The sequence below is a fragment of the Artemia sp. Qi Xiang Cuo genome, chromosome 7, assembly GCF_049724085.1.
Source record: "Artemia sp. Qi Xiang Cuo chromosome 7, ASM4972408v1, whole genome shotgun sequence".
Lineage (NCBI taxonomy): Eukaryota > Metazoa > Arthropoda > Branchiopoda > Anostraca > Artemiidae > Artemia > Artemia sp. Qi Xiang Cuo.
The window spans coordinates 32309181-32334991 of record NC_142800.1 but is presented as its reverse complement, the minus strand read 5'-3'; the positions used below and the strand labels follow the sequence as shown (position 1 = coordinate 32334991).

At 36.0% G+C, this 25811-nt stretch overlaps 1 protein-coding gene across 3 annotated transcripts in view; it reads left to right on the top strand.

The window, feature by feature from the left end:
* The window catches only part of LOC148950173 (uncharacterized), a 164806-nt gene that overhangs the window by 37304 nt on the left and 101691 nt on the right, over window positions 1-25811 (top strand). For all 3 annotated transcript variants that reach the window (XM_089091487.1, XM_089091486.1, XM_089091488.1), the window contains exon 6: window positions 11481-12302. In XM_089091487.1, coding sequence (XP_088947613.1) covers window positions 11481-12302 — 822 coding nt within the window. The remainder of the gene's footprint in view (window positions 1-11480; window positions 12303-25811) is intronic.

Here is a 25811-nt window from a genome sequence, read left to right as displayed (position 1 = left end):
TGTTTTGTTTTGGTTTACCTTGTCACAGCTACATTCTCATGATTTTTCAAAGTTCTTTTTGAATTTCTGTCGTGAAATGCAAGAATTGGAATATTTCAGTAGTGACTTGTTGTACAATACCTTGTCACAGTTACATTCTCTTGATTTTTCGAAGTTCATTTTGAATTTCTGTCGTAAAATGCAAGAGTTGGAATATTTCAGTAGTGTTTTGTTGTGCTTTACCTTGTCATTGTTACATTCTGTTGATTTTCATAGTTCATTTTGAATATCTATCATTGAAATGCAAGAGTTGGAATATTTCAGTAGTGTTTTGTTTTGCTTTACCTTGTCACAGTTACATTCTCTTAATTTTTCAAAGTTCATTTTGAATTTCTTTCGCGAAGTGCAAGAATTGGAATATTTCAGTAGTGTCTTGTCGTGGTTTACCTTGTCACAGCTACATTCTCATGATTTTTCAAAGTTCATTTTGGATTTCTTTCTTTGAAATGCGAGAGTTGGAATATTTCAGTAGTGACTTGTTGTGCTTTACCTTGTCACAGTTACATTCTCTTGATTTTTCGAAGTTCATTTTGAATTTCTGTCGTGAAATGCAAGAATTGGAATATTTCAGTAGTGTCTTGTCCTGGTTTACCTTGTCACAGCTACATTCTCATGATTTTTCAATGTTCATTTTGGATTTCTTCCATTGAAATGCAAGAGTTGGAATATTTCAGTAGTGACTTGTTGTGCTTTACCTTGTCACAGTTACATTCTCTTGATTTTTTGAAGTTCATTTTGAGTTTGTGTCGTGAAATGCAAGAGTTGGAATATTTCAGTAGTGTTTTGTTGTGCTTTACATTGTCACAGTTACATTCTGTTGATTTTCATAGTTCATTTTGGATTTCTTTCATTCAAATGCAAGAGTTGGAATATTTCAGTAGTTACTTGTTGTGCTTTACCTTGTCACAGTTACATTCTCTTGATTTTTCGAATTTCATTTTGAATTTCTGTCGTGAAATGCAAGAGTTTGAATATTTCAGTAGTGTTTTGTTGTGCTTTACCTTGTCACAGTTACATTCTGTTGATTTTCATAGTTCATTTTGAATTTATTTCATTGTAATGAAAGAGTTGGTATATTTCAGTAGTGTTTTGTTGTGCTTTACCTTATCACAGTTACATTCTCTTAATTTTTCAAATTTCATTTTGAATTTCTGTCGTGAAATGCAAGAGTTGGAATATTTCAGTAGTGACTTGTTGTGCCTTACCTTGTCACAGTTACATTCTCTTGATTTTTCGAAGTTCATTTTGAATTTCTGTCGTGAAATGCAAGAGTTGGAAAATTGGGGTCTTAGTTCACCAGCCTGAATGGTGGAAATCCACTAGCTCAGTATTGGGGTCACAGTCCACCAGCCTGAACGGTGGAAATTTACTAGCTCAGAATTGGGGTCTTAGACCACCAGCCTGAATGGTGGAAATCCACTAGCTCAATATTGGGGTCTTAGTCCACCAGCCTGAATGGAGGAAATCCACTAGCTCAGTATTGGGGTCTTAGTCCACCAGCCTGAATGGTGGAAATCCACTAGCTCAGTATTGGGCTCTCAGTCCACCAGCCTGAATGGTGGAAATTCACTAGCTCAGAATTGGGGTCTTAGTCCACCAGCCTGAATGGTGGAAATTCACTAGCTCAGAATTGGGGTCTTATTCCACCAGCCTGAATGCTTGAAATTCACTAGCTCAGAATTGGGTTCTTAGTCAGTGTTCAGATTGGAGCGTTGGGGTCCAACTATCTGGGCTTTATTTGTCAAGGCAGGTGGCCACCTCACCTGCCCAGAGTCTCAGGCAAGTGACCCTTAATTTGAAAAAGTGGAAATTGGCTCAGATTTTCTAAACTGAGCTGAGACAATGAATAGATACTATTGGGAAAGTGATTGGAGACGCTGAACATCCGTGAACAAGTGCTAAATTGAGAGAGGAATTTAGGACAATATTCGGGGGTGTCCACCCACCCAGAGTCTCCAGCAGGTGACCCAAAAATTTAAAAAACACACAGAGACGACAGACACAAAGAGACGAATCACTCACAGAGAGGACAAACACACAGAAACGACACATAGAGACAAAACATGCACAGAGACTATACACACACACAGAGTCAACGCACACAAAGAGACGAATCACACACAGAGAGGACAAACACACAGAAACGACACATAGAGACGACACATGCACAGAGACAATACACACACACAGAGTCAACGCACACAGAGAGACGAGACACACACACAGAAATGACAAACACACATAGAGACAACACACACAAAGAGACGTCACACACACACACACAGATACGAAACACACATAGAGACGACACACATAGAGACAAAACACACACACACAGAGAGACAATATCCACACAGAGACGACACACACACAGAGACGACACACACAGAGACGACACACTCAAAGTGACGACTTACACATAGAGACGATACACACACAGCGACGACAAGCACACAGAAACGACACACATACACACAGATATAACCACAACCACACTCACCCCCAAAAAAAAACAATAAAAAAAACACACAAAAACACCCACAGACACACACACACAATAAATCACAAAACGACACAAACTCACACTAACACACACAAACACACACAAACACACACAAAGAAACAGCCACACACCTACACATACAAACACACACACACAAACACACACACACACACACACACACACACACACACACACACACACACACACACACACACACACACACACACACACACACACACACACACACACACACACACACACACACACACACACACACACACACACACACACACACACACACACACACACACACACACACACACACACACACACACACACACACACACACACACACACACACACACACACACACACACACACACACACACACACACACACACACACACACACACACACACACACACACACACACACACACACACACACACACACACACACACACACACACACACACACACACACACACACACACACACACACACACACACACACACACACACACACACACACACACACACACACACACACACACACACACACACACACACACACACACACACACACACACACACACACACACACACACACACACACACACACACACACACACACACACACACACACACACACACACACACACACACACACACACACACACACACACACACACACACACACACACACACACACACACACACACACACACACACACACACACACACACACACACACACACACACACACACACACACACACACACACACACACACACACACACACACACACACACACACACACACACACACACACACACACACACACACACACACACACACACACACACACACACACACACACACACACACACACACACACACACACACACACACACACACACACACACACACACACACACACACACACACACACACACACACACACACACACACACACACACACACACACACAGACACACACACACACACACACACACACACACACACACACACACACACACACACACACACACACACACACACACACACACCCACACCCCCACCCCCACAACAACACCCCCGCACACACACACACACAGACGATGACGATGTAGAAAATAATTTCAAAGTACCAAGAAATTTAATTCAGGAAATTATGAAAAAAAAATTTAGACGAGGTTACGTGTTTTTGTGTCTTCTCTGTATGTTTTTTGTCTCTATGTGTGTGTCGTCTGTGTGTGTGTGTGTGTGTGTGTTTGTCGTTTCTGTGTGCTTGTCGTCGCTGTGTTTGTATCGTCTCTATGTGTAAGTCGTCACTTTGAGTGTGTCGTCTCTGTGTGTGTGTCGTCTCTGTGTGTGTGTCGTCTCTGTGTGGATGTTGTCTCTCTGTGTTTGTGTGTTGTCTCTATGGGTGTCGTCTCTATGTGTGTTTCGTATCTATGTGTGTGTGTGTGTGACGTCTCTTTGTGTGTGTCGTCTCTATGTGTGTTTGTTATTTCTGTGCGTGTGTCTCGTCTCTCTGTGTGCGTTGACTCTGTGTGTGTGTGTATCGTCTCTGTGCATTTGTCGTCTCTATGTTTCGTTTCTGTGTGTTTGTCCTCTCTGTGTGTGATTCGTCTCTTTGTGTCTGTCGTCTCTGTGTGTTTTTTAAATTTTTGGGTCACCTGCTGGAGACTCTGGGCAGGTGGATGCCCCCGAATATTGTGCCAAATTGCTCTCTCAATTTAGCACTTGTTCACGGATGCTCAGCGTCTCCAATCACTTTCCCAGTAGTATCTATTCATTGTCTCAGCTCAGTTTAGAAAATCTGAGCCAATTTCCACTTTTTCAAATTTAGGGTCACTTGCCTGAGACTCTGGGCAGGTGAGGTGGCCACCTGACTTGACAAATAAAGCCCAGATAGTAAGACCCCAACGCTCCAATCTGAACACTGACTAAGACCCAAATTCTGAGCTAGGGAATTTCAAGCATTCAGGCTGGTGGACTAAGACCCCAATTCTGAGCTAGTGAATTTCCACCATTCAGGCTTGTGGACTAAGACCCTAATTCTGAGCTAGTGAATTTCCACCATTCAGGCTGGTGGACTGAGAGCCCAATACTGAGCTAGTGGATTTCCATCATTCAGGCTGGTGGACTAAGACCCCAATTCTGAGCTAGTGAATTTTCACCGTTCAGGCTGGTGGACTGGGACCCCAATACTGAGCTAGTGGATTTACACCATTCAGGCTGGTGGACTAAGACCCCAATTTTCCAACTCTTGCATTTCACGAAAGAAATTCAAATTGAACTTCGAAAAATCAAGAGAATGTAACTGTGACAAGGTAAAGCACAACAAGTCACTACTGAAATATTCCAACTCTTGCATTTCACGACAGAAATTCAAAATGAAATTTGAAAAATTAAGAGAATGTAGCCGTGATAAGGTAAAGCACAACAAAACACTACTGAAATATTCCAACTCTTGCATTTCAATGAAAGAAATTCAAAATGAACTATGAAAACCAACAGAATGTAACTGTGACAAGGTAAAGCACAACAAAACACTAATGAAATATTCCAACTCTTGCATTTCACGACAGAAATTCAAAATGAATTTCGAAAAACCATGAGAATGTAACTGTGACAGGGTAAATCACAACAAGTCACTACTGAAATATTCCAAATCTTGCATTTCAATGAAAGAAATCCAAAATGAACTCTGAAAGTCAAGAGAATGTAACTGTGACAAGGTAAAGCCCAACAAAACACTACTGAAATATTCCAACTCTCGAATTTAGCGAAAGAAATTCCAAATAAACTTATAAAAATCAAGAGAATGTAACTGTGACAAGGTAAAGCACAACAAGTCACTACAGAAATATTCCAACTCTTGCATTTCAATGAAAGAAATCCAAAATAAACTTTGAAAAATCATGAGAATGTAGTTGTGACAAGGTAAACTACGACAAGACACTACTGAAATATTACAATTCTTGCACTTTGCGAATGAAATTCAAAATGAACTTTGAAAAATTAAGAGAATGTAACTGTGACAAGGTAAAGCACAACAAAACACTACTGAAATATTCCAACTCTTGCATTTCAATGAAAGAAATTCAAAACGAACTATGAAAATCAATAGAATGTAACAGTGACAAGGTAAAGCACAACAAAACACTACTGAAATATTCCAACTCTTGCATTTTACGAAAGAAATTCAAAATGAACTTCGAAAAATCAAGAGAATGTAATTGTGACAAGGTAAAGCACAACAAGTCACTACTGAAATATTCCAACTCTTGCATTTTACGACAGAAATTCAAGATGAACTTCGAAAAATCAAGAGAATGTAACTGTGACAAGGTATAGCTCAACAAGTCACTACTGAAATATTCCAACTCTTGCATTTCACGACAGAAATTCAAAATGAACTTTGAAAAATCATGAGAATGTAGCTGTGACAAGGTAAACCACGACAAGACACTACTGAAATATTCCAATTCTTGCATTTCACGGAAGAAATTCAAAATGAACTTTGAAAAATTAAGAGAATGTAACTCTGACAAGGTAAAGCACAACAAAACACTACTGAAATATTCCAACTCTTGCATTTCAATTAAAGAAATTCAAAATGAACTATGAAAATCAATAGAATGTAACTGTGACAAGGTAAAGCACAACAAGACACTACTGAAATATTTAAACTCTTTCATTTCTCGAAACTAATTCTAAATGAACTTCTAAAAATCAAGATAATGTAACTGTGACAAGGTAAAGCACAACAAGCCCATACTGAAATATTCCAACTCTTGCATTTCACGACAGAAATTCAAAATGAACTTTGAAAAATCATGAGAATGTAGCTGTGACAAGGTAAACCACGACAAGACACTACTGAAATATTCCAATTCTTGCATTTCACGAAAGAAATTCAAAATGAACTTTGAAAAATTAAGTGAATGTAACTGTGACAAGGTAAAGCACAACAAAACACTACTGAAATATTCCAACTCTTGCATTTCAATGAAAGAAATTCAAAATCAGCTATGAAAATCAATAGAATGTAACTGTGACAAGGTAAAGCACAACAAAACACTACTGAAATATTCCAACTCTTGCATTTCACGACAGAAATTCAAAATGAACTTCGAAAAATCAAGAGAATGTAACTGTGACACGGTAAAGCACAACAAGTCACTACTGAAATATTCCAACTCTTGCATTTCAACGAAAGAAATCCAAAATTAACATTTAAAAATCATGATAATGTAGCTGTGAAAAGGTAAACCACTACAAGACACTACTGAAATATTCCAATTCTTGCATTTCTCTAAAGAAATTAAAAATGAAATTTGAAAAATTAAGAGAATGTATCTGTGACAAGGTAAAGCACAACAAAACACTACTGAAATATACCAACTCTTGCATTTCAATGAAAGAAATACAAAATGAACTATGAAAATCAACAGAATGTAACTGTGACAAGGTAAAGCACAACAAAGCACTACTGAAATATTCCAACTCTTGCATTTTACGACAGAAATTCAAAATGAACTTCGAAAAATCAAGAGAATGTAACTGTAACAAGGTAAAGCACAACAAGTCACTACTGAAATATTCCAACTCTTGCATTTTACGACAGAAATTCAAAATGAACTTCGAAAAATTAAAAGAATGTAACTGTGACAAGGTAAAGCACAACAAGTCACTACTGAAATATTCCAACTCTTGCATTTCACGACAGAAATTTAAAATGAACTTTGAAAAATCATGAGAATGTAGCTGTGACAAGGTAAACCACGACAAGACACTACTGAAATATTCCAATTCTTGCATTTCATGAAAGAAATTCAAAATGAACTTTGAAAAATTAAGAGAATGTAACTGTGACAAGGTAAAGCACAACAAAACACTACTGAAATATTCCAACTCTTGCATTTCAATTCAATAAATTAAAAATGAAATATCAAAATCAACAGAATGTAACTGTGACAAGGTAAAGCACAACAAAACACTACCGAAATATTCCAACTCTTGCATTTCACTACAGAAATTCAAAATGAACTTCGAAAAATCAAGAGAAAGTAACTGTGACAAGGTAAAGCACAACAAGTTACTACTGAAATATTCCAACTCTTGCATTTCACGACAGAAATTCAAGATGAACTTTAAAAAATCATGAGAATGTAGCTGTGACAAGGTAAACCACGACAAGACACTACTGAAATATTCCAATTCTTGGATTTCACGAAAGAAATTCAAAATGAACTTTAAAAAATTAAGAGAATGTAACTGTGACAAGGTAAAGCACAACAAAACACTAATGAAATATTCCAACTATTGCATTTCAATGAAAGAAATTCAAAATGAACTATGAAAATCAACAGAATGTAACTGTGACAAGGTAAAGCGCAACAAAACACTACTGAAATATTCCAACTCTTGCATTTCACGACAGAAATTCAAAATGAACTTCGAAAAATCAAGAGAATGTAACTGTGACAAGGTAAAGCACAACAAGTCACTACTGAAATATTCCAACTCTTGGATTTCAATGAAAGAAATCCAAAATGAACTTTGAAAAATCATGAGAATGTAGCTGTGACAAGGTAAACCACGACAAGACACTACTGAAATATTCCAATTCTTACACTTCGCGACATAAATTCAAAATTAACTTTGAAAAATTACGAGAATTTAACTGTGGCAAGGTAAAGCACAACAAAACACTACTGAAATATTCCAACTCTTGCATTTCAATGAAAGAAATTCAAAATGAACTATGAAAATCAACAGAATGTAACTGTGACAAGGTAAAGCACTACAAAACATTACTGAAATATTCCAACTCTTGCATTTCAATTAAAGAAATTCGAAATGAACTTTTAAAAATCAAGAGAGTGTATCTGTGACAAGGTAAACCACGACAGAACACTACTGAAATATTCTAATTCTTGCATTTCAATGAAATAAAACCAAAGTGAACTTTGAAAGATCAAAAGAATGTAACTGTGACATGCTAAACCACGACAAAGCACTACTGAAATATTCCAACTCTTGCATTTCAATGAAAGAAAATCTCAATTCCTCTTAGAATTATTTAAACTAAATACTTACCCCCGCCTCTCACAGAAATTTCAGAAAGACGCAAAAGCCTTATTTATAGTCGACTCTCGTGGAACTCAAGCCCCATTTAACTCAACCCCCCATGCAACTGAACCCTCCATGTAACTGAACCCCTGTATAACCGAAACCCTGTACAACTGAACCCCCGTGCTACTGAACCCTCGTGCTACTGAACCCTCGTGCTACTGAACCCTCTTGCAACTCGACCCAATTTAACTAAACCCCATTGTAACTGTACCCCTTTGACTGAACCCTCGTGCAACTCAAGCCCCATTTAACTCAACTCCCCGTGCAAGTGAACCCTCAATGTAACTGAACCCCTGTATAACCGAAACCCTGTACAACTGAACCCCCATGCTACTGAACCCTCGTGCTCCTGAACCCTCGTGCAACTCGACCCCAGTTAACTAAACCCCCGTGTAACTGTACCCCCTTTAACTGAACTCTCATGCAACTCAACCCTCCATGCAACCCATGTCCCTCAAAACACTTTTCAGCCATTTCTTGTTAAATTTTTTTTTATTTCTAAACTATTTTAAATTGTAAATACTCTCCAAAACATCACTTGTGTATTATACAGTACACAATCACCCCATCTCCTCCAATTCGCAAACTCCATTACCCCCTTTTTTTTTGCAAATGTTAATCAAACATTTCCGATTCGTCGTTAGGCATTTTTCATAGACTGATGTTTTTTCAAATTTATAATAAATTACCTGAGTTAACAACTCCTTCGGGGTTACCTTAACTGCTAATCAGTTTAATCCTTTTTTTCTCCACTGATACAATCCAATCACTAATTAGAATCATTCACACTCCTATTATTCAAAACATTAATTAATATCGTTCATTGTCTACGTAAATTAAGTTATAGGCAATACTGGTTTAGAAAAGCTAGAATAGTGACATGATTTCATAATCATTTTTTTTTCTCCACCTTCATACAATCCAATCACTAATTAGAATCATTCACACTCCTATTATTCAAAACATTAATTAATATCGTTCATTGTCTACATAAATTAAGTTATAGGCAATACTGGTTTTAGAAAAACTAGAATAGTGACGTAATTTCATAATCCTTTTTTTTTCTCCACCTTCATACAATCCAATCACTAATCAGAATCATTCACACTCCTATTATTCAAAACATTAATTAATTAATATCGTTCATTGTCTACGTAAATTAAGTTATAGGCAATACTGGTTTAGAAAAACTAGAATAGTGACATAATTTCATAATCCTTTATTTTTCTCCACCTTCATACAATCCAATCGCTAATTAGAATCATTCACACTCCTAATATTCAAAACATTAATTAATTAATATCGTTCATTGTCTACGTAAATTAAGTTATAGGCAATACTGGTTTAGAAAAACTAGAATAGTGACATAATTTCACTTTATCGACCCTCAAACTCCATTATGTGAGGGAGCTCTGAATCTCTTTGAAAAGGTGTCAAGCTTCTATAGAATAATGTTGAAATTGCTATAGGGGCATCAGAATAACATGGAGATTGCTATAGGGGCAGCAGAAGTATAACCTTGATTACTACTTATATATATATATATATATATATATATATATATATATATATATATATATATATATATATATATATATATATATATATATATATATATATATATATATATATATATATATACATATATATATATATATATATATATATATATATATATATATATATATATATATATATATATATATATATATATATATATATATATATATATATATATATATATATATATATATATATATATATATATATATATATATATATATATATATATATATATATATATATATATATATATATATATATATATATATATATATATATATATATAAAATATTTCTTCTATTTCACAGCAGGTGGGCTTTTCAGTTGATACTATTTAGCCAATATGAAGACCCGCCGCCGGCAATATCCTAAGATCCCTATAAACAGCAATAACAGTTGCACACGGATATGCCCTATTCTACCATCGTTTACATTATTTTATTGGTGCTCTACTTACCTCGTGTCAAGTTGGCTCAATCTCGTAGATTATTTTAAGTCAGTTTTTTCATGATTTAATCCAACTCTGACGCGACTAAACTGTTAGCTCGAAAAAATCCCCAAGTTAGGGGACGACTGAAATATTCAAGACGGTAGATTTATTGAAATATAAAAAGTTTGAACAATAACAATTCATTTGATATCGAAGCAATGACATATTTACTAACAGTATTGTTTTCTAGTGCTCAGGTCACTCATTACGCAGTTACGCATGCTTTATTAGTGTTTCAAATTTTCAAAAGACATCCGATGCAAGCTCTAGTCTATTCAAGCTTTATTCACTTTGAGTCAGGTTTTTACTGAATTTTGACGATTTTCTGAGTGCAAAATTTTCCTTTTAGTACATCTTCAATCCCGCCCTTGTTAAGCTCCACTAAGAGCTTTAATTGCGACATGGGCAATATTGAAATGTTCAGTACAGCGGATATTTTGAAAAAAAAAAACTGAGTTTTAACAAATATAATTCCCTGAAAAACAGTTTCTGTGCCACTACTTGCACCTACCTATATTTTTACTCGTCACTTACCTATTTTACAACGTATTAATAGTTACAGGTGCTGTATTTTTAGCTTTCATAAACGTCCTTCAACCAAAATCCAACTCAATAATTGGTTGCCATTGTTTTCAATACTAAATAATATGTATTATATACTTTTTTGTTAATATTTTCTGAGACTTATTTCGAATTCACTAATTCCTATAATTTAATCGCATTATATCTCTTCTAGGTAAAAACGCTTCCATAGATGAGAGATCTAATGATACATTGGATCTAGACACGAAGAAGAACAAAATTTCCAATCCTGATAACATTGAAGCGATATTCTTGAAAAACTTTCAAAACCCCTACAAAATAAATAATGACAAAATTAAAAAAGAAAATGTTCAAAAGAAACATACTTTGTCGACACTTTCTGGTGACAATCCTAGGAGATACACTTTAAATTTAGCAAGCTTGGAAATAGAACTGTGCGATGATCCTAAAGATTGTGAAAAGAACGGCAAGAAAATCGACTTTAAAGAAACATCTATGAAATTTGGTGCTGACGAACTAAATATGAATCTCAATAAGAATATTGATGCTACAATAAGAAAACAGTCATTGTCTGTCGAAAATTCTCAAAAGTTGCCAGATTCTATGTCTTTTTTATACCACGGTGATGCATTAAGTGAGGAACTAACGAATGATATTAGCAGTGACACCCACCTTCAATCTCTTGGTGATCCTTCTTTTAAATTTATTTTGCCCGAAAAAGGAGAGGATAGTCCCATAGCCGAGTTCACTGATGAAATCCAAATTGGAGAGCAGAAAAATAGATTATCGGCGTATTTTCCCAGTTTCCAGGACTCTTCAAATTTAATTAAGAAGTCTTCTGCTGAGAGTTCTGTCCCCGCTTCTAAAAAGAATGATTTAGAAATATTTGAGGAAAATGCAAATGGTGGAAAAGTAAACCAAGTTCCCGATTTCACATCGTACGAAGATTCACTTGATAATATGCAATACCAACTTGACGAAACCATGGCACTCTCACATGAAAGTGATGAACACTGTATGTATAACTCTCGTAGAATTTCTATAAAAAAAAAGAAATGAAAAATATGTTTTACTTAAATAGCCAAGATGCAGCAATCTCAAAGCAATAGGTACATCTAGTAGTCGATTAAGATTAAGGGCGAATGGTGTCCACGCACAAAAAGCATACAATTCAACTTGGATAATAGGTGGATTCGGAAATGAACGGGTTTTAAAGGGAATGACGTACATTTATTAAGGCAGTGTTTTCATGTCTCTTTGTTAAGTACTTCGCTGATTAATTTTCGGGTTACCGATTCTGAATTTTTTCCAGAAACTTAAAAGCATAGAGATTACTTATTCTAGTGGCAAGAATCTGTAACATTTTAGCAGGAATCTAACATTTAGCAAATTCTTATAGATGACTAGTTGTCATCAAGAATGTGTGGTTTGACTAGTAAGAAGGGAGTAAGAATTGGTTTAAGTTTTCAAATGAATGTATTGGAGCAAATTTTTCTATACAAAATGCCTTGTACCTTGACGAAGGAAAATAAAAAGAATTAGTCAAAGGTGATTTTAAATAAACTGGTAATTTTAAGATATGAGGTTATTTTACTACTACTACTAACAACTCATCGCAGCACCAAGCCGCCTGAGGCCAACACAGCTACGCACGCTCCTCCTCCACCCCAATCTATTCAAAGCCTCCCTTTTTACACCCGCCCACGAAGTTCCCATTTTCTTTAAATCTTTCTTTATGACGTCCTCCCACCCCAGACGGGGACGACCTGCTTTCCGTTTAGCCCTAGATGGTTGGCCGAAAAGAACAATCTTCGGCAATCTGTCATCCTTCATCCGAACAACATGCCCTAACCACCTCAACCTGTCTTTCATTATAGACCTAGAAAGCGGTATTGAACCACATTTTTCGTATAGCCTATTGTTTGAAATAAGGTCTGTCAGCCGGGTACCCAGAACAATCCTTAAGCAATTTCTCTGGAAAACATCTAGCAAATCTTCATCCGCTTTTCGGATCGTCCATGCTTCAGAGCCATATTTGACCACTGTCATCAATGTAGCTTCTAAGATTCTAATCTTGGTTTGCAGACTTATCTTCCTATTCTTCCAGACTTTTTTTAACTGTGAAAAAACACCCTGAGTCTTGGCTATTCTATTTTTAACATCTTCACTGCTCCCACCATCTTTACTAATAATACTACCAAGGTAAGTGAAACTGCCCACCTGATCAATCTTTTCATTACCCAACATCACCTTTTCATCTTCCCTTATTCCTAGCCTTAGTGACTTGGTCTTCCTAACATTAATTTTCAAACCAATACTAGCACCCTGAACTCGCAAAACCTCTAAAACTTCATTCATTTTGTTGACACTTTCATCAAGGATGCTTAAATCATCAGCACAATCCAAGTCCAGGAGACTTTTTCCTCCCCATTTGATTCCATGGTCTCCCATTGCCTTTCCTGTGCTCCTTAAAACAAAGTCCATCAAAATAATCCATATAAAGGGGGACAGAACACAGTCCTGCTTTACTCCTGATTTAATACAAAACCCGCTGCTATCCTCATTTCCTACCTTAACCGCAGCAGTGTTATTCTCGTATATAGCACTAATCACTTTAATGTATTTTTCTGGTATACCATACAAGGATAAGACCTTTACTAAAGCTCCTCTATCAACAGAATCGAACGCTTGCTCATAATCTATAAAACTGAGGACCAAAGGTGTTTGAAAACTTAGGCAATTCTCAATTATTAACCTAAGAGTGAAAATTTGGTCAACACATCCTCTACCTTTTCTAAAACCGCACTGCTCTTCTCTTAAAACTTTGTCTACGGCATCTCTCAGTCTAAAAAGTATCATATTACTAAGCAATTTGCTACCTACAGAGACCAGACTAATGCCTCGATAATTACCACACTCACTTTTATCACCTTTCTTATAAAGTGGCTTAATTAAGGTTTTCCTATAAATCGTTAGGTACTTCCCCTTTTTCAAAAATCATATTCATAATCTCCAATAACTTATTTCTAACCTCAGAGCCACCATATTTAAGAAACTCATTTACTACCCTATCAGCACCTGGAGCCTTATTATTCTTTAATCCTTTTAGTACTGTTTCTAATTCCTCCTCACAAAACAAATCTTCCTTCACATCCAAGGTATCACAAACTTTTTCATTTTCCTCTATATTTTTTCCTGCAACTCTATCTCGGTTAAGCAAATTCTCAAAATGTTCGGCCCATCTCGCTTTAGCTTTTGTCTTATCGCTAATTGCCACCCCATTCCTATCTTTAAATGTGACAATTCCGGATTGACTACTACCTCTAAATTTGTTAACGTGCAAGTACAATATTTTACTATTATGCCGTCTAGCTGAATCTTCTAAATCCTCGGCAATTTTATACATGGCCTACACTTCACACCACCTTAGTTCATATTACAATGTTTTCTCCTCTTTCTTTAAATTTCTTTTGTTTTCTTGTGATCTATCACTCAGATAATTCTTTTAAAAGTCCTTTATCATTTCTATTAAAATTAAATATTTTTAAATAATAATCTTAGCTGCAGTTCTAGCTTTCTTCACTAATACACCTTCAGCAACTTCACAAATTATTTTTCTAAATTTGTTCGAACCATCGTCCACATTATCAAATTTTTAACTCTTAAGTTTAGTATTCAACTGTTCTTGGAAAGTTTCTCTCAAATTCTCATCCTGGGGTCTACCAAGATCATAACTTTCTGGGAGGTAGTTACACATCCGAAATTTCAGCTTTAAATTAACCCTTGACGCTAGTAGAGGGTGATCTTTACTTTTAAAATCAATAACGGCACTCCTATTACCCTAGTATCCTGTGTTGATACTGCTAATCTTCGGTTTATTATAACATAATAAATAAGGTTTGTTGTCTTACTATCACGTGAATACCAATTAAACTTATTGGCCATTTTATGACAAAACACCGTATTGGTTATAACTAGATTGTTATTCCTACAAAATTGCAAAAGTCTGTATCCATTACTGTTTTCTTTTCCTACACCAAATTTACCTAAGCTGGGATACCATATATCCCTATTTCTACCAGCCTGGGCGTTAAAATCTCTCAGCAATAAAATCATATTTCTACCTGGGACCTTGTCTATTTGCTCCTGTAACTGTAAGTAGAATTCATCTGAGTCACTAGTATCTCCATCAGTCGGTTCTACAGGGGCGTATGCAACTATAATTACTGATACCTTGAACTTTTTAGTCATAAAATGAGCAATTAGTATTCTATTATTAATACCTTCCCAGCCTAAACAAAACTTAGCAGCTTCCTTATTCATCATGAGCCCTACTCCCTGACTATGTACCCAATCCTTTCTGAGTGAATAAAAAAATTCTATATCACCTATTTTCATGCTTCCTACCCCTGGGATATGAGTTTCTGAAACTCCTAATAGGTCCAGTTCGAATCGTCTGAATTCGTCAGTCAAAATGTCGATACGATAGTCATTTTTTAATATCGTAACATTCCAAGTTCCAATTTTCATGTTCTTTAAATCATTGAAATTATTTTGGCCTCAGAAAAAGCAATGATCCTGGATACTAATGCAGGACAGGGATCACATATCTTCTCAAGTCTACACCGAAGTGCTTAATCCGGCTTAACACCGTACAGCAAGAAGTCCCTGGAACCTCAATCAATGGAGACTTTGTGCAATCCTGGGCCCATCTTGGTCACAACATGGTTTTCAGCGCTTGGCGATGTTCTTCTATCAACAAGAGTTGAAATCCTGCACAGACAGTTTCAAGTCTATTACCTCCGGCTCATAATATATTCATGCCTACAAATATTATGCTACTATGGGGAGGCAACCCGTAATAGATAAATTAGCTAGGAAGAGTTTATTCAGCCCAAAGACGCCCATCAAAACATACCAAGCCCAGAAGAATTGTCCATTAGTCAGAATCCCGTGCGAATGCTGTGTCGTTTACTAGGCTATAATTTCCTCCAGGGGTACCACTACTCAAGCGGGAATAAAGTTAAACGCAAGTCTTCCGTTCTTGCTGGAGCCCCGAAAGGATCAAGACAACCCTTTGCAGAAGTTGCTGTCTATAGATATGGATCTTACGCCGTACCGCAGTTGTCCTCCTATAGAGGATCCTCTCGCGATGGTGCTCTGCATCACCATGCAATTTAACCCATTGCTGGGAGAAGGTTTGCAACTCATGGAACTTGTGGATAAATAAGTGGGCCCTTTTGAGTGTACATTTGAGGGGCCTTCTTCCTCCTCCGCCTGTATTTATGACCCCGGGCAAGGGTACCCCAGAGTCTATTCTGGACCCCCAGGGACAAGGTCCCCCCTTGGTCCATGCCTCCTATGGAGGTACCCTACATATATGTAGAGTGTTCCCCTATCGCCATCTGGGGACATGCTGAATGGCCTGGGGGAGGCCAGATAAACGGATCACTTGTTTTGCAAAGGCAATAACTCAGTGACATATTTAACCTACTACATATAAATATACATAACTCACTGACTAGGCCTATATAAGTTATATACAGAAATATATAACTCAGTGACACATTAAACCTACTACTTATAAATATGTGTAACTCACAGACTAGGCCTATATATGTTATATACAGAAATATATTAGTGAGTGACATATTTAGCCTACTACTTATAAATATGTGTAACTGACTGACTAGGCATATAAGTTATATACAGAAATATATAACTCAGTGACATATTTAGCCTACTACTTAAAATATGTGTAACTCACTGACTAGGCCTATATAAGTTATATACATAAATATATAACTCAGTGACAAATTTATCCTACTACTTATAAATATGTGTAACTCACTGACTAGGGCTATCTAAGTTATATACATAAATATATGACTGAGTGACATATTTAGCCTACTACTTATAAATATGTGTAACTCACTGACTAGGCCTATATAAGTTATATACAGAAATATATAACTGAGTGACATATTTAGCCTACGGCTTATAAATATGTGTAACTCACTGACTAGGCGTATGAAATATATAAAGAAAAATATAACTCAGTGACAAATTTAACTTAATACTTATAATTATGTGTAATTCACTGACTATGCCTATCTAAGCTATATACAGAAATATAGAACTGAGTGACATATTTAGACTACTACTTAAAATATGTATAACTCACTGACTAGGCCTATATAAGTTATATACAAAAATATTTAACTGAGTGACATATTTATCCTACTGCTTATAAATATGTGTAACTCACTGACTAGGCATATAAGTTATATACAGAAATATATAACTCAGTGCCTAAAAGATTCTATGCATCACAGGTCTTTTACTTAGCTTGGTAAACTTACAGGTTCCAACATAATTTAGCTATGTTATATATATATATATATATATATATATATATATATATATATATATATATATATATATATATATATATATATATATATACATATATATACATACACATATACATACATATATATATATATATATATATATATATATATATATATATACACATATATATACATATATACACATATAGGCCCACACACATACACACATATATACACACACATATACATACATGTATACATATATACACACATACATACACACACACATATATATATATACATATTAATAAAATCTCAAATCTCATAATAGCCTACTAGAAATCTCATAATAGCCTACTTCTTAAATTTTGGGGGAAAGCCTTGAAATTTCTCAAATTCAGTCTGAAATAGTGAAACCCTTTTGTAATGATTCTAATAGGTAGATATAGTGGCTTGATGACGCCTTCCCAGGGTAGCCTATATTTTGGGCCCTTGATTAGTTTCCTAAATTTTCATCCACCTAGCTAAGCAGCTTTCCAAAATAGCAAGAACAAAACTAAACAACTTTACTTTGACAACTTTACCAGACAACTTTACCTTTGAATAGTTGCAACCAAAATGTTCACAGAGGAGCAATATTCGCTTGTCACGGCAATGTAGTCCCCCCCCTCCTTCTCAATTTTAGTTGCAATTATAAAGCCGAAGAAACTAAAACTCTTTTAGTATTTTTCCAGCATTTTTAATTGAATTAAAATTAAATTAAATTATGGGTAATAAATATAAAATTGTTGAGATGTTCAGAAATGAATATCAATATATGTATACATAAAACTATCAATCTACAATCATTTGTTTTTTCAGTAGACCTGGTTGTTATATTGTTTTTTTATTCATGACAAATAAAAATGCATAGTTAGTTTGAGGAAACTCAAACTAACTATGATACAAACTAACAAACAAAAAATGCATAGTTGGATTGAGGAAAATTTTATACGTGGGGAGGATTTTTCTGAGGGGAACCGTCTGAGGAGGCAATTAGCTACACAATAAATACTTGAGCAGCCAAAAAGAAACTTTCGTTAAAAACCTAATTCGAAACTTGATTTTTCATTAGGTTGCCCTACTCGTTAAGAAATGAAATATTTTCTCAGAAGCAAGGCGGTATCCAAAGGTGGTTTAGCCCCTCTGGAATTTTTTGTCAGACTCGTAAAAACTCAACCGAAATATACATAAACGAATTTTTGATGTTTATTTGTCCCACCCCCCCCCAAAAAAAAAAAACAAAACCAAACAGATACTATCTTGCTTAGAAGTCATGCAATCAATTTATTTGCCCCTCGATCAGTGGCGTAATTTTGTCAACATCCTGGGAGATGGGGCAAAGTTAAAGCCAATTTTCCCAAATCAAATGAAAATGACAGTGAAAAACTGAGAAATGATCCATATATTACCATAAAGGCAAGAATATACTAAAGAAAACTGCCTGTTTCTCTGGATATTTGAATTATGTAGGCTTATCTTAGTGACAAGATTTTTTTGCAGAAATTAAATTTCAGCTGGGCGGGTAAACTGAGGTCTGGGGGGGGGGGGAAATTGGGTCTAGAGGGACCAGTTGCCCCTCCTGCCCCATAGCAAATTACGCCCATGCATTCGATCCGTTAGGAAATGGCTCGCAGATTTTGATAATTTGTGGTACTTATAAGCACCACAATTACTTTTAGAGCCTTGACTAAGTCCTAGGCTGTATTATCTTCTTTCGCAACAAAAGCAATTGTACTCCTTACGAAATCGTGCATCGTTTTATGATTGAAATTGTTATAAAATTTATAAAGATGGGGCTTTCCTTTTATCTTTTGGGCCAGACTGACCTTCAAAATAAAAGAAAATTTTCTTTAATTTTGAAGAAACACCTACCATGGTTTTGACATAATCTAGACAGGTAAATTTCAATGACAAGGACAGCTAATAAGCGTAAATTTATATCCAATATATAGTAATAACATACATATGTATAAATGTATTCGTTTTCAGCATTTCAGACTTTTTTTTAGTGTATGCAGTATATAAACACTAATTCTTAAATACATTATCTTGAAGCCATGTATGCAGTTTTATTTACCCGTCGACTCGTTTAGAAATGGCTCGCGGATTGCCATATTGTGTGGTCTTCTTCCGTCCAGAATTTAGGGTAATAAAGCTTCCATATATAATTTTGATCTAGCCCCTATACTACCATTGCTGAAACATAAAACACAAAACTCGAATACAAGAAGTCCTCGAACCACAAACAAATATTTTTTTTTCATTTGCCTGCCTCTATGGTAGGCCTACCCTATTTCTGTAGGTAAATTCGGTACTGGTGCACTATCTTCTACCCACCTTTATAACTGTATCAAGGAAACCAGACACGAAACCTGCCAAACGGGTATTTGCAATAGAGAAATGGAATGCAGAGCGTGGTTTTCATTGCTTTTACAATATTTAAACTGTTGTTTTTTGGGGTTTGGGGGGGGAGGTACCCCCCCTAAAGGTTAGGTTACGTATTTAATATATGCTATGATTTACCCCCCCCCCCTAATATGCAAATATATAGCCCAGATTTGTTTTTAAACTATTATATATTCATCCTATTTTTTTTATTAGCATTAAACAAACTTGACTTCTTTTGCGGGTACCATATTATGCACAAGTACCCTAAATTCTTAGACCTTGTAATAACCAATGTTTAGATTTTCCCGATATGACACTAAACAAAATTTTGGCAAAGGATGACAAAGGAGGGGAGGGACTTGGTCAAGATACAAAATTCACGCTTCTTGTGTGATCTCACACAAGAAATGTGCCCTTAAGATCAACAATTCTGTTTAAACTTTAGAGCAAATGTATTGCAGATTGGGAGTCAGTTAAAGAGAGAATACTTTCAGACTCCAAACAATAATCTATAAAACATCTAGGGCAAGGTGGATGGTACACAGCTCAGCAGACAAAATAGAGGATCCCAGTAGAAAGAGAATATAAAGATTAAAGTCCAGGGATGGAATGCCTGAAGCTGCTCCACCTCTCTTACCATGGACAGGTTCATCTGTGTAAATTTGTCTCTGATTAGGGTAATTTTTCGAAATTTGTTCTGAAAAAATAGTTTTCACCACATGAGTAGTGGGGCCATAAGGTTTTCAAAAGGTCAGATAGGGAAATTAACACAGGGAAATTAACAAGTGGAGTTCCTAGCACCTTGCACCTGTTTCTAGCTGGCAAAATTTCCACCCAGGCAAGATTTGGCACGAGCAGGTATCGCAATTTTAGGTCAAATTCCCGGGTGTTTCAATTACTAGGAATGTGGTCCGTATAATACACAAGTTTTAATGATAAGTTCCAAGCCCCTTGCACCTGTTTCTAGCTGGCGAAATTTCCACCCAGGCAAGATTTGGCACGAGCAGGTATCTCAATTTTTGGTCAAATTGCAAGGTGTTTCAATTACTTGGAATGTGGTCCGTATAATACACAAGTTTTAATGATAAGTTCCTAGCCCCTTGCACCTGATTCTAGGCAACATTCCTGCCCAGGCAAGATTAGGCATGTCGAGGCAAGATTATGCAGGTGCAGGCAAGATTTGGCATGTCTAACCAAGATTTCAAGGACACATCTTGTTACTAAGCAAAATTATGTCTAGACAAACCCCCAGGTGCTAGAAATCCCCTATGTTGTTTCTAGGCAAAATCATGGCTAGACACGTTCAAATCCCCAGTGTTGTTTCTAGGCAAAATCCTGTCTAGACACACCCAAGATTGCTGAACTCCCCTGCCTTGTTTCTACGCAAAATCATGTCTAGACACGATTTTTGCCACGATTCTAGACTTCCCAGGTGCTAGAAATCCCCTACCTGCTAACCAGGTCCTACTAGCTCAGTCGGTAAGGCATATATGATGGGTAATTAAGTAGAGGGATATGGATTTGAGCCACATACTTGACAGTTTTTTTTTATCGGCAAATGCTGCAAGTATTAAGAATACATTTTTATTCATAGGCAGCTATCTAGTGGGAACCATCATCAAGAAGGTACAGATAGTTGCTCATGTAAAGTTCAAGGAAAAGATAGTACCTCTGGGACCTTCTCGGAGTCAATATCAAATGTGAAGTCGTTACTCGGAGGACCATATATGCTAGGTATACAAATATAAGCCATTATCGGATTAAATAGGGAAACAAATATAAACAAGATTCAACTAATGGGATCTCTACTGCAGCCAGACCTCAGAATCATATGTTTATAGACCATCAGAGGAGTAGTAATAGTGTTAAAGGTCTGAAACTTACATGGAAACCTACACCTGAGACACTACACTTACACGTGGAAATTTTAAAAAGCTGGCAAGGTTTTTGTTATTGATATGAATTGCACAATGAATGTGCCGTTTGATGTAGACATTTTTTAGGAGCCAATCAGAGACAGGGAAGGTTGCTCAATATATGATAACTTGATAGGTGATGGGATTTGAATAAAAGGAACGGTTTTCATTACAATTCATATTAGTAAGAGAATTGAATTCAGAGAGAATAGTTTATTTGAGAGGATATTAGTAGAGAAAATGAGTGGTGCATTTATATTATTGGAGATTGATGATGGAGCCGGCAGCAGCAATGATATACGAGTACCCAATGTGGCTGTGGAAATAACTGGTGGCTGTAGACTATGCCTTGAATGGGACGATATGTATGCTAGATACGTGATATCATTAAGCAAATTTAAGCAGGGGGAACAACTATGTTTTGCTGCGAAACTGAATATTGTGCATATAAATAAACTTCGGGCAGCATTAGATGTGCTATCGAAATATATTGATGAGAACCAAATGCATCAGTGAGTAATATTATTGTAATTTTGCTCAATAAAATTGTTTCTAAATCAAAGGTATTTTTCTTTCTATAGGAGACTAGCATATATTTTTTAGAGTAGAAAAAATTCTTGTTAGTCTGAAGTTGGTTGTGAGAGTGTTAGGAGTAAAAAAAATGGATGCATTCGAGAAAGAGTAAATCATGGGGAATCTAGTTCTTATGGAAAATCATTTGATTCTAGATGATGATTTTCTAGAGCAGTCTATTCAAAAAAATATATTTTCTCGAAGGAAACTTTTTGATATAATGAAAAGCGACTCCTCGTCATTATACTACTATATGAAAATTTTAAATCGCAGTCCAAATGCATTTACACAATTTATTGATATATTGATCACGACACGGCAAAATGATATTCTGGATATGCTTTTAAACATTAATTTTGAAATTTAGGACTTTTTTCTCATGAGAAAGATGGTGTTCAAGGATGATTTACTCCTCTCTCTCTATCCCAGACAATTTTTTGTTGTTGCTAGCTCAGTTTCATTGTGGCAGTGAGAGTGTCAACACATGAAAAAATGTTCCTTACATGCCCGCTATGCATGTACACACTGGGCAGTTGGTCATCATGTGAGAATTGCACAATGATTGATGAGTATGATGAAAAGTGTAGATGATGCAACCCATGTAAATTTCATAGAGAATATGCTGTACAAATTAAAGATTGTAATTCCTGTCTTGAAGAGGTGTGTGACTCTCATCCTAGAGGCCACCTATGTTTCAATTGCCACTATGATAAATGTAATCAGTGGGAGAATACGTATCCCGGTATGATTGGACAGAATCCTAAGCATGATTTTAGTTTATTGCTACGAGATTGGTATCGTCGTGGTTTTAGATTGTACTGGGAGGAAGAGCCGGGTCAACGTTTGAACTGTTGGAGCAACAAAAAAATATGGTTTCTACGTCATCGTTGTGAAGACCATGGGTTTTATGATTATAAACCCACCTTTTTTAATTTGGCTGTGACGGAATGGGATTCGTCACTTGAGGACGCTGTTTTTGAAATTTCTCCAAATAAACAATTTGAAACATATGAATTGCATAGAATGAATGCAAAAAGTATCATTGGCAACACAAAGAGATATGACAAGAGTGAATTTACACTCTACTGTAGAAAATGTGACCCTGACATTGCAGTACATCAGGATCAGTACACTGTGAATTCAGATAATCTATCTGCATTAGTTGTTGTCGACAAATACCTATACCTAGTAGAAGATGAAGTCTAAAGAATAGAAAAGTCGTTTTATCATGTATATAAATTTTTATCATTTATTAATAAAGGATTTCACATACATTTTTTGAACATTTTATTCGTAGGGCACTAAAATCAATATTAAATACGCTTGTAAGTATATTTTCCACTAGAAAGTCATTCAATCGAGGAAAGTCAACGTAGATGTCGAGAAACTGATTGTAGGTGTAGCCACGACATCTGAACATGAAAAAGAGTAATACATGAAAGCTACATATCATGGTTATTAAATCTTGTACTCGTCGTTGATTTTGAATAATAGTTTTCTCCTTGTTTTCAATAAATCCGCTTATATATGGAGCACGGAATACATACAACAGGCCAATAGGACAAAAAAATTCAATATTCTTCGACGTTTGAAAGATACATAGTCAATGATCGGTCTTCAAAGTCGATGGACTGCTATTCACAATGATTAGGGTATTGTTAACACTTGGAATTTTTTCAATGAAGTCCGAAAGTATGCAATAGGACTTGTACTGGGACATGTATGGATCCATACTAAATACGTTGATTATTTGGTTTGTGTTCATGGTGCTAGGTCTAGTTGAACACTGCCGTCGGGTGTGATTTCCCAATAGGTTTCAAATTGACTCAATGATATTAGCGTGATGCTCTCAGCCAAAGCATCGGCAAATGTACACTCTAAACATACATTCCCTGTTCGTACTATGCTCATATCCTGAGTCCCCGACAAGTCCAAAACAATATCGGTTATTCGATTTTCAAATAGTTGAGAGTCATGATCTAGGGATTGCATGGTCAACTCGTACAGAGTTCTATAGGATTTTTTGTCAAATGATAGAGTGTACAGTGGAATACCATTCACTTTACACACGAGGTTAGATAGACCAAAAAAATTAAAATCTTGGGGAAATTCAGTCCAGGATCCAACGGTACTGCCACTCTTTACAAAGGCAAAAGCCAACTTTCATTGGATTTTTCAATTGATAAATTATAAATTGCTATAGCTACGAGAACCGCTGGCAATGTGACGTTCATTGGTGATCGTATGGGGGACAAGAAGTTTAATGTTGTTGCCATTGGCTCTTTGCTTTTCAACTAACAATGCAAAATAGCTCAAAACTTGTTTTTTTTAGAAGTGGTGAATTACCAATGTCATAATGACATTTTCATCGGGTGCTGCAGGAAGTGTTTTTATCAAAATGAAATTCGATGGGGCCAGCTGTAACTTTATGTCAATATTGACATTGGGGGGTAGCAATTGGGATATATTGAATATCTCTTGATTTAATTTTCCAAACAGATGATACTCCTGGCTCACTGCAGTCGTCAACTCGCCGTCAGTATCAACACCTGATCGATATTCATAGCCCAATGATTGTCCTCTCAACTCCTTGTATGCCTTTGGTGTCATCATCACAAATTGTATGTACCTTGCATTGTTGGATAAAATATTTCTAATACTCATCAATGTACCATTAATAAATACAGTACTTTGTTTGAATAGTTTGTGTAGAATACAGTTTTTGTAGGAGAGACTGTCGGCAACATTTGGAGTTGTATTATCTGACTTTTTCTTCACCACAACATTTAAATCAATAAATGTTGATGACAAATCAATGAAATAGTCTTCATTGGAAAATATTTGAAAGTGTATATTTCCCGAGAGGGGTTGTTGGGGATGAAATTGTTCATAGTAGCCATACTTGACACTTACATCAACGTTTTCAGCATTGAATAGATTCAATGAGTAACTAATTGATGGATATGATTCGTTGTGGGGGAGATAAGTCATCTTAAGAGAAGAAGTCCTCCTTTGATCTAACAATCTTTTTCTTTTTCTTCTTCCTCTGCTTATTGGTTTTCCTTGGTTTATTCCTCAAAGTCCTTGTTGATGTCCTTCGCTTCCCACCTGGGTGGACAATGATGAGTGAAAGACGCGCACACGTCCTTTTCAATCCCTTCCCATTTTTTTGAGATTTTAACTGCTCACCAGCGGTTCTTGCTGAAGATCTAATATTTTCCTTAATACTCTCCTTGAAATTCTTGCCCGACC